Here is a 16933-nt window from a genome sequence, read left to right on the forward strand (position 1 = left end):
TAGCCATTTTTAGCAGCAAAACTGTACTTGGTCCATACTAGAAAATAGTATTTTTTTTACTTGGTAAACTTTCATGAAAAGATCAAATTTGGCAATAGGCAGCCCAGTTTCAATGAGCAGCATGTCAAACTGTGGACAGACTTGACTCTGCGCCATGTCTTCTCCAAAAGGTGACTGTTACTGTAAGATTTGAGGAGGGGAAGTTTCCCCACTAACAGCCGTTTGCCTCTCCCTAGTGGAGAATTACAAGATTGCAAGTATTCAAGGGTAGTTTATTGGTCACAGTCAGTCACTTTTGTGCAGCACGTTGTGAAATGAATTGGCCGATGTGCAGATGACACTCTAGGTCTCTAGGCTCAGCTGCATGGGGCCCCAAGGCAGCGAAATGTCAAAGTAGTGAACATTTAAAAAAAACTACAGAGTTCGGCTACGTGAATACATTCACAGCAGCCGATGTAACACAAGTGGACTTTCACTGCCCGTAAGCGTGATGACTTGTCACCACCTAGTGTCTGAAGTATGAAAATGTACAAATGTAAAAGTGACATTTCAAGGATTTCTGCCAAATCATAATCTGTCTCTCGCCAGATCACTCTATCTCAATTTCAGAATTTGCGTTTGAATGTTTAAGGTAGCCATAGGTTCCTGACCCCTGTTTTAATCCATAGCGGCAGATCGTTTTGTCCCTTGTCCCAGTACTTACTTACTTACTGCCCATTTTGCCTCCTGGCAAGTAGGGCAGCAACAAAGGTTCTCCACTCTGGTCTGTTCTGTGCTTTTTTCTGGATACTATCCCATGTGAGGCTCATAGATTTCATTTCTTCCTCTACTGTGCGCCTCCAGGTGTTCTTAGGTCGTCCTCTCCTTCTTCTTCCTTCGGGTGTCCATCGTAGGGCTACTCTTGGGATGCTGTCTTGCTCCCTCCTCAAAACATGTCCAATCCAGTTCCAGCGTCGCTATACTATTATGGTCTCCAAGCTGTCTTGTTGGCACCTAGTGAGCAGGTCTTTCTTGGAGATCTTATTGGGCCAGAATATCCTACATATCCTTCTCAGACTTCTTGTATGGAACACTGATAGTTTGCACAAGTCACTTGCAGTCATCCTCCAGCATTCAGCTCCATACAAGAGGGTAGATAGCACACAGCTCTGGTATATTTTAAGTTTTGTTTTGGTTCTGTATTGTTGGGACTTCCATATGTTGTTCAACATTCTAAATGCATTTGTGGCTTTATTAATTCGGCTTCTTATGTCTTTGTGCGCACCCCCATCAGTTGTTACAGTGCTGCCAAGGTAGGTGAACTCCTTGGTTGTCATCAGAGTTTCATCATCAACATGGATCGGATGTGGGTCTGGGATGTTCAATGTCATCACTTCAGATTTTCGGTTGTTGATCTTCAGGCCAACTTGTTGTGCAAAGTGGTCGAGTCGTGATGTTTTCTCTTGTATATGTTGGTGGGTGTGTGATAGTAGTGCTAGATCATCAGCAAAATCCAGGTCTTCTAATGCTGAGAAAAGAGTCCATCTTATACCTCTTGTTTTTCCTTTGGTTGTGCGACGCATTACCCAGTCTATGACGATATTGAAGAGCAATGCAGACATCACACATCCTTGTCTAACTCCTGTCTTTACATGGAAGGTCAAGCTACTGTTTCCTACTCTGCAGTTGAAGTTGTTATAGAAGGTCTTGATGAGGTCTACTATGTGTTGAGGAATACCATACATCCTTAGGATGTTCCAGAGGCTTTCTCTGTGTATGCTGTCGAAAGCCTTTTCGAAATCAACAAAATTAATGTATAATTGCCTCTGCCATTCTGTACATTGCTCTATAATATTCCTCAGTGCAAATATCTGGTCAATGCATCCTCTCCCCTTACGGAAACCTGCCTGCTCTTTCCTAAGCTTGTCATCCACGGCCTCTGTAAGTCGCTGCACAATGATTTTGGTCATGATTTTGCTTGGTATTGACAAAAGTGTGATTCCACGCCAGCTATTGCAATCCCTCAAGTTGCCCTTCTTCGGTATCTTTATAATGACTCCTTCCAGCCAATCATCAGGTATTTCCTTTTTCTTCCAGATGTTTATGAAAAGTGGCTGTAATATTTGTGAGGCAAAATCTGGGTCTGTTTTGAAGAGCTCTGCATTTAAATTATCTTGTCCTGGTGCTTTTCCATTTTTTAAGGACTTAATGGCTGAGACTATTTCGGCTTGGGATGGTGGTTCAGTGTCAATCTCTAGGTCATGTTCTGCATGGTGTATTTCTGGTTCTATTGTGGGTGGTGGTCTGTTAAGAACTTCCTTGAAGTGCTCTGCCCAGCGTGCTTCTTGTTGTGACTCAGTAGTCAGTAGTTTGCCGTTTTTGTCCAGTATTGGGGTCTCTGTTGTTCGTCTGTGCTTTCCACTCACTATTTTGGTGATTTTATATACTTTCCCTTGCTCTCCTTTCAGTGCTGCTTCTTCTGCTTGGTTGGCAAGATCTTCTAGGTATGCCCGTTTGTCAGCTCTGGCTTTCCTTCGCACAGTTTTATTGGACTCTTGATACTGCTTCTTATATTTTTCCTTTAGACCAGGGGTGTCAAACATACGGCCCGCGGGCCGCATCCGGCCCGCCAGAGGGTTCCATCCGGCCCAGAGAAAAAAAAAAAAAACGTGTAAAAAAAAACAACTTTTTTTTTTTTAACCGAAAATGCGCAATTACGCACAAAATCGAGACCTGCATGACATTAACCCAATGGTCCCTCTCTTATACTGTATATATGTAGTAAAGTGCACATCACACTTCTATTATAAATGGTGAATTTGTACTGTAACAGGCATTTGATAAAGCTCATATATTATAGACCTCATATATAGAGATAAAATGTTAATATTTCTTATTCGTATTGTATTGGTATTGGTTGTAATTAAATAATAAATATAATTGGATTTGTATTGGTTCTTATTAAGCTGAAACTGGAAACGGGATGTTAGAATGAGTGAAAATGCAGGAAATTACATCTAAGAAATAAAAAAATTCGGGGGGAAAACCCCCAGACCCCCTACCAAAAACAACTGTCCCTTATTTAATTCATTGATGGTTAGCAATGAATGAATGAAGTCAAGGAAATTTTGCATAGGATTATCAGTATTGCATTGCTTTCTACATATTCAACACACTTAAAACGTGATAGCACTGAACACTAATCCTCTGCTTTACGTTTTTTTTTTTTTGCGATGATGTTAGTAATGCGGCCCGCTTGAGGTCCACATGGGTTGTATGCGGCCCCCGGACCAAAATGAGTTTGACACCCCTGGTTTAGACGTTCTGACTTTGAGTCGTTTATCTGTTTCTTTAAGGCCCTTCTATGTCCTATAGCTTTCCAGGTGTCCTCGCTGATCCAATCCTTCTTTTCTTTGTTTTTGTAACCAAGGCAAGCTTCGCTGGTCTTCAGATAGGCTGCTTTTGTCTGCTCCCACATATTGTTAATATTTCCTGTTGTGTCTTGGTCGAACATATCTGTCAATGCCTCAAATCTGTTTTTTAGTTGAAGTACGAATTGCCCTCTGACCTTGTCGTCCCGTAACTTCCCGACATCCAAGTGTTTTCTGGTTTTCTTTCTGCTCCCTGCTTTCCTCAGCTTCACTCTCAGTATAGCTGTGACTAAGTGATGGTCGCTACCAATATCAGCCCCTCGTTTGACCTTGACATCCAGTAATGAGCGTCTCCAGGTCCCATTTATCATGAGATGATCTATTTGGTTCTGATCCCTTCCATTTGGAGAGTGCCATGTTAGTTTGTGGATGTCCTTGTGTTGAAACAGGGTTCCTCCAATTATGAGGTCATGCATTGTGCAAAACTCTGCTAGTCTCTCCCCATTTTCATTCATGACTCCGCAGCCCTCTCTTCCCATCGCCCTGTCATGCTCTACGTTGTTGCTTCCCACTTTAGCGTTTAAGTCCCCCATCACTATCCTCATGTCATGCCTAGGTGTGTTTTCCAATAGAGTGTGTAGTTGTTCATAGAATTCCTCCTTTAGTTCGTCATCGCTGTCATTTGTTGGGCATAACACTGGATGAGTGTTGTATTGATCTGTTTCCCCCTTAGCCTGATCTTCATGAGCCTACTGTTGACAGGTTCCCACTCTATCAAGGTCTTCTCTACTCCTTTCTTCATAATGATGGCTACTCCTTCCCTGTGGTGTTGGTCATCTCTCCCAGAGTATAGCACTGTTTCCCCTGTGCTAGTTGTAATTCTCCCCGATCCTGTCCATCTGCTTTCGCTTACTCCTAGTAGGTCTAGGCGATATCTTCTCATTTCCGATGTCACTTGTGCTAGTTTACTTGCATCATACATTGTTCTAACATTCCAATATCCTATCCTAGTCTTGTTCTTGGCGCTCAGAACTTCTATTTTCTTGCCATTGGTATCCTTTCGGCTTTCACCAATGGCAGTCATCCTAGCATCTGTCGATAGCCCAGGAAGTCCATCACACCCAGTGTTGATTCCCTTTGTTGCTGTTTCCGTAACATAGTTCTTTTTACGAGACAGGGTTGTTAGCCCTGTGCCCAACCCCCAACCTGGAGGGCCAGTGGACCTTGTCCCAGTATAAACATCCTATTTTTGTTTGCTATGTTGCACTCCCTGATTTACATTTGTAGATAAAATAAATCAGATAAAATACAATGTAACTGCTTAGGCCCCTACCTTAATTTCCTCTCTCTAACCCATCAACCATCAATAAATACACCCTATTGCCTTCTTTTTGTGGAGCCACTTGGAAGAATATAAAGCACCTAGGCATTAGTGTGAGAGCCTATGTATCTGATTTGGGGGCCTGTGGGATTTGGATGTTAATTTTTGGAGACATTTATATCTTCATTCTATAGGGTCCAAGGAATGAAAAAAAACATGTCTCCATTTTTTCTTTTGACTTTTAGTGTCTTTAACCCCTTAACATCCCTCGTGATTTGCCTGAAAAACCAATCCAAATTGAAATTGTAACTGTAACCCAGCCCTTTGTGCAATGGACAAAATAAGACCACTTTTGGAAAGCAGACACATCAAATATGTAGATTAAGAAATGATTGTAATTTTTTTTACATTTTTGTCCCTCGCCTAAAAAAATAAAATGTATATCTCTTAAACAGACCTTTTACTGCAAGGAAAGGGTTTACAGACAGAATGAAACAAAGGCAAGATGCTCTAAGAACTTTCATTTCAAATTTCATTACAATATCTCGAAATCTGTTAGCCTCGCGAGCCATCCTACGTACTTCCGCCAAAGGATTGGCTCCACTACTGTAGTCTGGCCGTGCTTCTCTGTGGAGTGCTTGGAGCAGTAGAATTTTGATTGCAACGCCCCCCCAGAAAACAGCCAATAATCGAATACGCCCCCCACGTGGGGACGAAAGGGGGAGAACGCTCGTGACAATGACGTACACATCTGCGCCAGAGCCATTGGTCTGCGCTATGTTGTTGTTGAGTAACTGCCAGCGATTGGGTGAGAGGTGTCCAATAATTTCAAACTATAACTGAGTGCAAACTTCCTGCTTCCTACAATCGCTTCAGAGCAAACAAATGCCAGACCATAAATACGAAATGAAATGGTAGTATTATGGAATGGTCAGGACCAGGCTAGAAATCTGTGCTCTCTACATGATTTTATATGTGGGTATGCCTAGGCGTTTTTCAAAGTACCATTTGGAGTCTCCAAATGGACATTTTTGGAGATGTATAGGTATGCTAATGGAAACATGCCACTACTTGTAATGCAACATCACAGACCAAAAAGTGATATATCTTTGGAAAGGTTACACTTTAGAGGATTGGATTACACTGTTAGAATACTCACAAAACCCTGATTGTTTGAAAACCCTGAATGAATAGGAAAAAAGGGGGGGATGCATGCAATCTCAATTTTTGTACTTAAGATGTACACATTTCTGTCATTAGTGTAAGTGACTTGTACTGTATATGCATATAGCTCATGACAGTCTCAAGGAGCACAACACAGCCACAAGAGTCAAGTAAAGTCAAGTTAAGTGTACTTTAATATCAAAAATCTATGTAGCAGGAAAAGCATAAAAAATCTATTAGCACAGAAGTTTGAAATGGTGTTTGACCAATCTACAATGTGCAGTTACTAAACATACATAAGACATTGACAAAAATCACCCACACACACATACACTGCAGTTAAAAAAAGCATTCTAAATGTATTGAAATACTTTCTCTGACACATGCACTCATACCATAGTGATAGTATACTCACACACACACACACACACGCACCGTAGAAAACTAACATACTGATAAAACAAACAGCTTTTTCACACATTTTGAGGAAAACAACAAGACCCACCCACAGAAAACACCTCCCCCACCTCATGACCAGGCGCTGTGTCTACCTGTTGATAGCGTGGAGAGGGCACTCACCAGGATCAACCTGCACAAAACAGCAGGCCCAGACAACATCTCTGGATGAGTGCTGAAAGACTGGGCTGAGCAACTAAAGCACGTCTTCACTGACATATTTAACACCTCACTAAAGCCACCTTCAAAGCCGCCACCATTATATCGGTGCCAAAGAAGTCATCCCCATCCTGCTTCGAAGACTACTGTCCTGTAGCACTGACCCCCATCACCTTGAAGTGCTTCGAATGGCTGGTCATGGCACACATCAAGTCTACCCTTCCACCCACCCTGGACCCCTACCAGTTCGCATATAGAGTCTGGCGCCCCCCTCTACACCCAGCCCTCACCATTGACTTTAGCTCAGCATTCAATGCTATCGTACCCCCAACAGCTGATATGCAAACTGGACAAACTGGGCCTCAGCACCTCCCTCTGCAACTGGCTGCTGGACTTCCTATGCCAGAAACCACAACACCTCGGACACCATCACACTCAGTACAGGAGCTTCACAAGGGTGTGTGCTCAGCCCTCTGCTCTTCACCCTGCTAACACAGGACTGCAAAACAACCCACACAATACCAACCACCTGGTGAAGTTTGCAGATGATACAACCCTGGTGGGTCTCATCTCCCATGGAGAAAAGACACACTACAGGACAGAGGTGGACAGCCTGGCCAGATGGTGCAGCGACAACAACCTCCTACTGAACATCATTAAGTCAAAGGAGATCATGGTCAACTTCCAGAGAGGCCACAGACAACACCTGCTACTACGGTGCTGCTGTGGAGAGAGTGAGCAGCAGCACAAAATTCATTGGAGTGCACATTAGTGAAGACCTCTCCTGGACCACCAACACAGTATCACAGGCCAAAAAAGTTCAGCAACGCCTCTACTTCCTGCGCAAACTGAGGCATGCCAGTGCCCCACCAGCCATCAGGACCACCTTCTACAGGGGAACCATTGAGAGCATCCTTACCAGCTGCATCACTGTATGGGGCGGAAGCTGCACTGACTACAACAGGAAAGCCCTGCAGCGTATAGGGAATTCAGCTGGGAAGATCATCAATGCACCCCTCCCCTCCCTGCAAGACATCTACAACACCTGCCTCACCTGCAAAGCCTGCACAATCGTGAGAGATGTGACCCACCCAGCACAGAACCTGATCAGCCTCCTGCCCTCAGGAGCCTATGGTCCAGATCCACCAGACTCACAAACAGTTGTATACAGCAGGCCATCAGGATGCTGACCTACCCCCCCCTGCCAACACTGACCACCACCACATCTTACACACACGCACACACAAACACACACGCACGCATGCACAACATATGTTTATACAGTGATATGCAGCAAGATCAATAGTTCACTACTAATCCAGATTACACCTTAGAAACAAAGCGTTCATGAAAGATCAGGGATTTCAAATTACATGTTTCGTAAAGGAATAGCTCTAGATTTTCCACCACTTGAGCAACTTTTAAAGAGAAATGAAATTGGGGAGAGACTAATCTTTGTAACTGGCTTTGACACACACACACACACACACACACACACACACACACACACACACACACACACACACACACACACACACACACACACACACACACACACACACACACACACACACACACACACACACAGACACACACACACACACACGCACACACACACACTGTGTGCAGTGAGGGCACTCCCCAAATGCCATTTTTCCTCAAATTTGGGTGATTTTGAGATTGTTTCAGAATTTGTTCCATTTACATGTCTTCAAAATAATGACAGAAAAATGTCATTAAAAGTCTTTTGGTTGCTTATTTTGTGTAATTGTATGAGCACGACCATGAATTTGGCAAAATAGAGACTGATTTTTACATCAAACCCACACATTCAACACATGTAAACAAAAGTATTGTTCTCTAAAGAAGGTGATATTATGGAACGTTATTGGCATACTTTTCCACAAAACACTAAATTAGACCAGGAAATCAGGACATAAAACCTTACAAAATTTGTATTGGAAGTTTTCAGAATTGTTTTTTTGTTTTGTTTATTTATTATGCAAATTAGGCCCTAGTTCATGAAATATGCGCACAGGCGTCCTGAACATCAATCCATGGAATACCTAATTCTCTAATACTCAGATACACCAAACTTGGTAGACTTATTCATATCTACCCCGTTTCTGAGTATCAAAGGGTTTGTGGGTATGTCATTCATCCAATCCAATCCAAAACGTATTACACATTTTTCTCTAAATGCGATTTTATGACTTTTTTGTTGCATGGAAAAGGCGATATCTTACACAGACCTAACTTGGGGAAAACCTTCTTAGCCACCTACTGCAACTTTCTATAGAGGGGCTTGTTGATATCTCATTCACATCTTGAGTTAGAACACAGTTTCAAAAAAGAACATGGCGTTTTTTCATTTTTTTGGGACTTAGAACAGTATTTTATGATTTCTGGGCATACAAAAACAGATAGCCACAAACCCATCTGTAGAAAGTTGTATTTTGACTGTATTATCACAATGAGCCCACATGTTTAAGTCTGGCCCCATCCAATGTGCCTACAGTAGCTTTTAAAATGTAACCTAAATATGCGCATATTTCATGAGTTTTGGCCTCATATGCATAAAAACAAATACAATTCAGAAAACTTCCAAAACAAAAAATCTTCAGTTGTATGTCCTTAATAACTGGGAGAAGTTTCATAGTCCTTTCAAGTAATCTAACATTTTTGCCTATCTAGGTGTGTCCTCTCGTGCGTCTATTGCAGTAAAATATCAAAATCAGGTGGGGGAAAGGTAAGAAACTGGGGGAAAAAATGGAGACACATTTTTTCTCAAAGTTCAATGACTCTAGAACACATTTCAACTAGTCTCCAAAAATTAACATTGAAATCCCACAGAAATACATAGGCTCTCACACTACATGCAGAATGCTTTCTTTAACAAAAATCTGTGAAAGGATTGGCCACTCTCAGGAGCTCAGTGAACAGGGAGCCTACGGTCCAGAACCACCAGACTCACAAAAAGTTTTGTACACCAGGCCATCAGAATGCTGAACTCCCTCCAAAAGTTTGGGAGCAACAGCAACTCAGCCATGAAGTGGTAGGCCATGCAAACTGATGGAGAGGGGTAGGCAGATGCTGAGGTGCATAAAGAGATGGTCGAAATTCTGCACAGTCAATTGCAATTGAATACCACTAAAATCCAGGTCAGTAATGCATTTGTAACTTAAGTTATTTAACATTGTAGCTAAGTAAATATTACAGTTTTTGCCCTGTAATGCCTTACAGTACATTACTGCATTACAGCAAATAGGCATAGTAATGCATTACAGTGATGAATTACTTTTGTAATGCCCAACACTAGGCTACTGCCCAACACTGTTCATGATAGATAGATAGATAGATAGATAGATAGATAGATAGATAGATAGATAGATAGATAGATAGATAGATAGATAGATAGATAGATAGATAGATAGATAGATAGATAGATAGATAGATAGATAGATAGATAGATAGAGTCTTACTCTAACCTGTATCGGTCTAATAGTCTATTATAGGCCTACACAGAAGCTTGTGATTCAATTGCTACCAGTTGTTTTCTATTTCAAGTAGGCTCTTACTAGGACTACATTACCCATGATTCCACACATGAGCGCATCTCCTTACTGGCTGGATGAATGAAAGTGAAACCAAAGGTGAAACACAACTGGAGAGTCGAACGCAGAACACGGAACTACAAACTAGAAGTCCGCAAAGACAGTTGTTTCAGTTTAGATCATTAAGCTCGTCATAGTTTATTGAAAACTACGACGTATTCTTTCACTTTGTAGGCCTACAGCCAACTTTGCTTTGTCCTTTCGGCAGAAAGGGATTGTTGCGGAGTCTCGTACCTGAGACTTCACATCGTCTCTGAAGTGTAGGCCTATCTGACGCTTCTTGTTGGGATCTGAAGTCTTAAGGTAAGACTCTAAACTCTTGGTGAGTAAAGAAGTTAAATGCGACATGATAACTGATTGCGCACACGTTTTAAAACATTCAGCGCGTTTAGCGCTGAGAATGAATAAGCTAAGCCCACAATAAGCTGATCTTGGTTATAGTTTTTCACATACGCAGCGGAAATGTGACACATACATTGTTGCGGCGATGGTGCAGTGAAGCTACTCAGGTTGTTACGGTCAGTAACATCTTTGAACTCCTGAGCGGATGCATAGGATAGGGCGAGAACTACTTCTCTCTGTGTGTGTGTGTGTGTTTTGTCAAGAGCTTAGCCTACTGTTATTGGCGCCATCATCTTTAAATAGCGTCTCTCTCTCTCTCTCTCTCTCTCTCTCTCTCTCTCTCTCTCTCTCTCTCTCTCTCTCTCTCTCTCTCTCTCTCTCTAAACGAATGAGCTATAGACAGCAGAAAATTATTCGAGCACTTGTGTCAACATCATGGGCTCTGTGTTTCGATATGTTGACACAAGTGGTGGGGTGAAAAAGGCTGAATGGCAGAGTGTATGTTAACTCCAGCACAGTAGCCTATTGCATGTGTTATTCCAAGGCAATGCAGCCTTGGCCCATTCACATCAAGACGAACCCCATGAAAACATCTCAACGTTGCATTTTAGTAATGAGCATTAAGTGATGGGTCCATTAGTTATAGTCCAGTGCCACATTGGCTATTCCAAATTACCTGGAGTTACCTAAAAAAAATCTGTAGAACCACCAAAACAGGTCATTAGTAGGCCTATGTGGCACTGTATTGTAAAGTAATGAGTTCAGGTTGTCCATCACTGTATACAGTAACATGAAATAGAGCGAAGGATCCATAAATCACTTATAGATACGTCATATCTCAGTAAGGTGTCCTAGTTTTCACATGCCGAGATATGGTCATCCTATATTCAAATCCATGATACGAACTGCATTGTATTCACCCATTACAAATCTACCACTATGCAGCATTCATAAGTGTTTCAGAAGCTCTGTGATATAGTGACATTATTATCAATATTTCAAAGTAATAGCAGTGTGACATTGTGACTTCATGTGTGATTTCTGTCCTCATCCCTCATATCAGTGTCCAGCTGTGTGTGCATGAAGAGTCCATGGATGAACCAGAGATCAGAGAGACGGATCCTCCTCCTGAGGAGAGGTGAGATCACATGACTATTCATTTACTATCATATGTGAAAAAAATAATGAAAAGTGTGTGTGTGTGTGTGCGTGTGTGCGTGTGTGTGTGTGTGTGCGTGTGTGTGTGCGTGTGCGTGTGCGTGTGCGTGTGCGTGTGCGTGTGTGTGTGTGTGCTTCACAGCAGTAGCCTACGTAGTTAATTTCAAAATGTTTCAGAACAAAATAAAAGTAAAAAATAATACAAATGTAGTCTGCCTACACGACATAAAATTGAGGAAATGTAACTAGATAAACAAAATTATTTTTGAAGGCTAATTAGACAAAACAATATCTACACATTTATTGAAACTTTGCTGAAAATGTCTTTGAAACCCTTGCGGAGATGCATCTGCCTCCAGATCGAGCAAGTCTGCTCTGTATGTTTTAGTTATTATAACCATTTTGAAACTGCCAGTTGGGGGACCTAAGTCTACAGCATTTAGGGATGTGTAAAGATGTGTGGTTAACCCCAACAGTTGGTTACCCAGATGGCCAACATGTCATATTGCTGCTTTTTGCATCTGAATAGTAATGCAGTATAACCTAATCTGAAATAGGAAATAGTGTGCCACACATAGGGCAGAAATGTGCTGCTTTTTGCCTCTGAATAGTAATGCAGTATAGCCTAATCTGAAACAGGACATGATTTGGGGTTTTTTTTTAAAGGGAAGTGGTTTCTCACACACAGGGTGGTCAGGAAGGGTGTCGCGCCAATTACTCCAGGCCTTGTGGGTGCGTGGGTTCTGGGTATTGTAGAACACAGGAGGAAGAAGAGAACTCGCACACCAAGGGTTGCCGATGCAGGAAAGGTGTTTTAATCCATCATTTGAGCAAAGATAAATAAAATAAGGTGCTACCAAGTGGGGGTGCAAACGTTTCGGTCCTCAGACCTTCATCAGTGCAAACCATATATACAGGAAATGTGTGTTTTTATAGTAGGCCTATGCGTCTAATAGGCGGTGCGCCTGTCAATCACCCTACGCACTGCAGGGTTGGTTGGAGTGCGCGCTCAGGGAAGTAAATAAATACTAAAACGAGGCCAAACACACAAGAGAAAACATATTCTGAAATAAAAGAAAAGAAAATATATACATAAAATAAGAAAACTCAAGAAAACCCATGGATGGATATATATAAACACAGCAGAATGAACATTCTCAGATAAATACATGTGCTTTATAAAAAGCAGGACAAGTCGAAATCATCATTAAGTCCATGTGGATGTAAAGTTTTCAAGTAATAGATCCAACGGGCTTCACACTGCAGGAGCGTCTGGCCTGAGAATGAAAATGTGCTGCCTCTTGTAGTACTTAGTCAGCTGATTGGGTTGTTACGGCCTTTTACTGACAAAGTAAGCGATTCATCTTACTGGGGTAGGTTACTGATCCCCCTTATGATATAATGGTGAGTAATGGGCCTTTATTACTGTTCCACACTCAACCGTACCAGGCTGTCTCCAGGTGAATGGGTTCCAGAGCAGGTTAATCTGGAGCTATGCCATATGTGTAGGTCTGCTTAGGTGAGGATCTATCAAGAAACCGGGAGAGATAGGGGCACATGCGCACATAGTGACCGGCAGCCTGTAGCGTGTTGACTGTCTTTGTTCTGTTTGTTGGAAGTGTGTGTGTGTGTGTGTGTGTGTGTGCTGCTGAAAAACAATTGCCCAATCTGGGACAAATGAAGCGACTTGACGTGACTTTATGGGACTCTAAGCAGTACATTTCAGTAAATAAAGTTTGTTTTTAAATTATTATTGTAAGTAATTCATGTGTTACTTTAAATGCATTGTAATATGCGATGGCTAATAGGCTTCATAGATCATATTTGGGTAGATGACGTGACGTGTAAATTTTGCTGTCGCAGGCTCTTAAAATTAAGCAAATTCATGCTTTCAAAATTGTCAATGCTTTAAATGATTAAACTAATGTCGTTGTTGTGAAAAAGTAATGTGTAATAAATACAGAGCTTAAATAAGTATACTTAATTTTGAGTCAAATGTCACATTTGTCCTATGGTGTGACTGAGGCAAGCCTGGTTCTATTAAAACATTTTTAAATAAATAATCAAAGCTCAGTCATTTGTCTAAACAACCCTGGCATGTTTTTCAAGGTGTCTATTTTAGCAAGTGGCAATGCTTATTTTTTTTCCTGTTTTTCTGAGACTGTATGGACTTATGAAACTTTGTCGCAGAAAACAATGTCCTGTGGTGTGACATCATATTTTTGGTTAATTCTGTGGATAATTATCTATTGTTGAAGCTCCAGCGGTACATAAATTGTGACTTTAGACCCTTAAGAAGCCAATGGCAAGGGTGGATTTTAGATTTTTCTCTCAGAGTTCTTCAGTCAATCAATTATGTTTTGCTACCACAAGATGTATTAGTTTTGTAGTCCTTTGGTGTGACAGCCATAAAATACATTTTGACAATAGTGTATATTTTTCATATTTTCTTCTTATGTAGATGTATGAAAATGCATCTTACTAAAGGTGAAATTGTATTTCAGTTGGCAACGACATGGCTTTAAATTAACTCAAAATCTCAAAAGTCCTATGGTGTGATGGTAAAAGTCCTATGGTGTGATGGTAAAAGTCCTATGGTGTGACACTTTGGAGTATCACACCAAAGCACAAACAGGTCACACCAATGGACTAGATATTTGAGAAATAGCTTTTAAAACAACTGGTAGTACATATTTTTTTTGTTTTGTTGTTTGACTAGATACATATTGTATTGAAATTACGTATTCCTTTATTGGCCTTTGGAATTTATACTTTGATGCATTGTTGATGAATATTTGCTGTTGATTTTAGATACTGTCAAATGATATAAAATGTCATTAATGGTGCTTTGAAACCATAAAATATTACGGTAACAGTGAAGGAAAGATCAGTGAGAGAGTATAAAGAGGAGTATAGATGAATAAAGTATGCTGTGGAGAGCTCAATATACAGCATAAATGTGCTGTCCAGCTTGAGATACCAAACAGGCACTGGACACTACACACTACAGGTTCAATGGTGTGACAGTCATAGCATACCTACAAAAGTGTGATGGTCGTACCAAGGTCACACTTCAGTATGAGTCTTATGAGCTCTGCAGGTTACATTTAATGACCACATGGCTGAAGTTACGATAGGCTGATAATCGACGATTCAAAGACTTACAAGTGTGAAGTGTAGGTCCATATTGACTACAACATTATATTATGATCAAAAGCAAAATAATCATGTTGATACATACAGTCTGGGCTAGAAATATTTGGACAGTAACACAATTTTCACGAGTTGAGCTCTGCATGCAACCACATTTGGATTTGAAATGAAACCTCTACAACAGAATTCAAGTGCAGATTGTAACGTTTAATTTAAAGGGTTGAACAAAAATATTTGATAGAAAATGTAGGAATTGTACATATTTTTTTTTACAAACACTCCACATTTTAGGAGCTCAAATGTAATTGGACAAATAAGCATATAACCCAAACAATTTTTTTTTTTTTCAATATTTTGTGTCAAATCCTTTGGAGGCAATCACTGCCTGAAGTCTGGACTGCATGGACATGACCAAACGCTGGGTTTCTTTATGCTTTGCCAGGCTTTATAGCCGCAGCTTTCAGGTTTTGTTTGTGGGTCTTTCTGTCTGAAGTCTGAAGGTTATGAGCAAGTGAAATGTGTGCTCAATTTGGTTAAGATCTGGTGATTGACTTGGCCATTGCAAAATATTCCACTTTTTTGCTTTCATGAACTCCTGGGTAGCTTTGGCTGTATGCTTGGAGTCATTGTCCATCTGTAATGTGAAGCGCTGTCCGATCAACTTTGCAGCATTTGTCTAAATCTGGGCTGTAAGTATATCCCGGTACACTTCAGAATTCATCTGGTTACTCTTGTCTGCTGTTATGTCATCAATAAACACAAGTGACCCAATGCCATTGAAAGCAATGCATGCCCATGCCATCACACTGCCTCCACCATGTTTTACAGAGGATGTGGTGTTCCTTGGATCATGTGCCGTTACCTTTCTTCTCCAAACTTTTTTCTTCCCATCACTTTGGTATAGGTTGAGCTTAGTCTCATCTGTCCACAGAATGCTTTTCCAGAACTGGACTTGCTGTTTTAGGTGGGTTTTTTTGTACTAATTCAACTCTGGCCTGTCTGTTCCTGGAATTAATGAATGGTTTGCATCTGGACATGAAGCCTCTGTATTTACTCTCATGGAGTCTTCGCTTCACTGTTGACTTGGAGACAGATACACATACTTCCCTGAGAGAGTTCTGGACTTCAGTAGATGTTGTGAACGGGTTCTTCTTCTCCAAAGAAAGTATGCGGCGGTCATCTACCACCGTTGTCTTCCGTGGCCGCCCAGGCCTTTTTGAGTTCCCAAGCTCACCAGTTGATTCCTTTTTTTTCAGAACGTACCAGACTGTTGATTTTGCTATTCCAAGTAGGTCTGCTATCTCTCTGGATTTTTTCTTTTTTTCAGCCTCAGTATGTTCTGCTTCACCTCAATTGAGAGCTCCTTTGACTGCATGTTGTCTGGTCACAGCAACAGCTTCCAAATGCAAAGCCACACACCTGGAATCAACCCCAGACATTTTAACTACTTAAAGGATTGCAGGTTAACGAGGGACACACCTCCTGAGTTAATTGCAGGTCTTAGAGTCCATTGTCCAATTACTTTTGGTCCCTTGACAAAGAGGAGGCTATGCATTACAGAGCTATGATTTCTAAACCCTTTCTCCGATTTGGATGTGGAAGCTCTCAAATTGCAGCTGGGAGTGTGCACTTTAAGCTCATATAATTTATGTAATTGTATATCTGAACATGTTTTTGTAAACCACTAAAATAACAAAACCTGTGTCACTGTCCAAATATTTCGGGCCCTGACTGTATATTTGTTTCTGGCTCAGTTTTGCATGTCTGTCCTTTAGCGTGACATGAATGTCCTACGGTGTGACATGTTTTAAACGCTCAAATATTTGTTTGAGCTAAACAATATGTTTGATAAACACTGAATATTGCATTAGGGAAGAACAAATTATCGTCCCTGAAAAGTTAGTATAAATTCGGACAATTTTGAACATTTAAAAGGAAGATATCCCTGTTTTTCCTTGAAGGTTTCTAATAATGGAAAAAAAATACTTAAATGGTATGTTCTCATTAAATTAAGACTTTAAAAAATTGCAATAAATATGAAGAGTGTAACAATGTTCATGAAACTCCATCGAGCCATTTCTACATTACTTAATATATTTATTTCTTAACGTCACACCAAAGGACATATTTTCAGCAAATTGCTTTATCAACGTAAATAAATAATCAATGAATAGACCAACATTGTGACCATTAATTGCTGCACTACGTAGACATAT

The 16933-nt window shown here is 40.9% G+C and overlaps 1 protein-coding gene across 1 annotated transcript in view; it reads left to right on the forward strand.

Annotated features, from left to right (window-relative positions):
• The window catches only part of LOC134467113 (protein NLRC3-like), a 35226-nt gene that overhangs the window by 4802 nt on the left and 13491 nt on the right, over positions 1-16933 (forward strand). The window contains exon 3 of the mRNA XM_063221034.1: positions 11470-11544. Within this exon, the coding sequence (XP_063077104.1) occupies positions 11470-11544 (75 nt within the window). The remainder of the gene's footprint in view (positions 1-11469; positions 11545-16933) is intronic.

The sequence above is a fragment of the Engraulis encrasicolus genome, chromosome 17 (genome assembly GCF_034702125.1).
Source record: "Engraulis encrasicolus isolate BLACKSEA-1 chromosome 17, IST_EnEncr_1.0, whole genome shotgun sequence".
Classification (NCBI taxonomy): domain Eukaryota; kingdom Metazoa; phylum Chordata; class Actinopteri; order Clupeiformes; family Engraulidae; genus Engraulis; species Engraulis encrasicolus.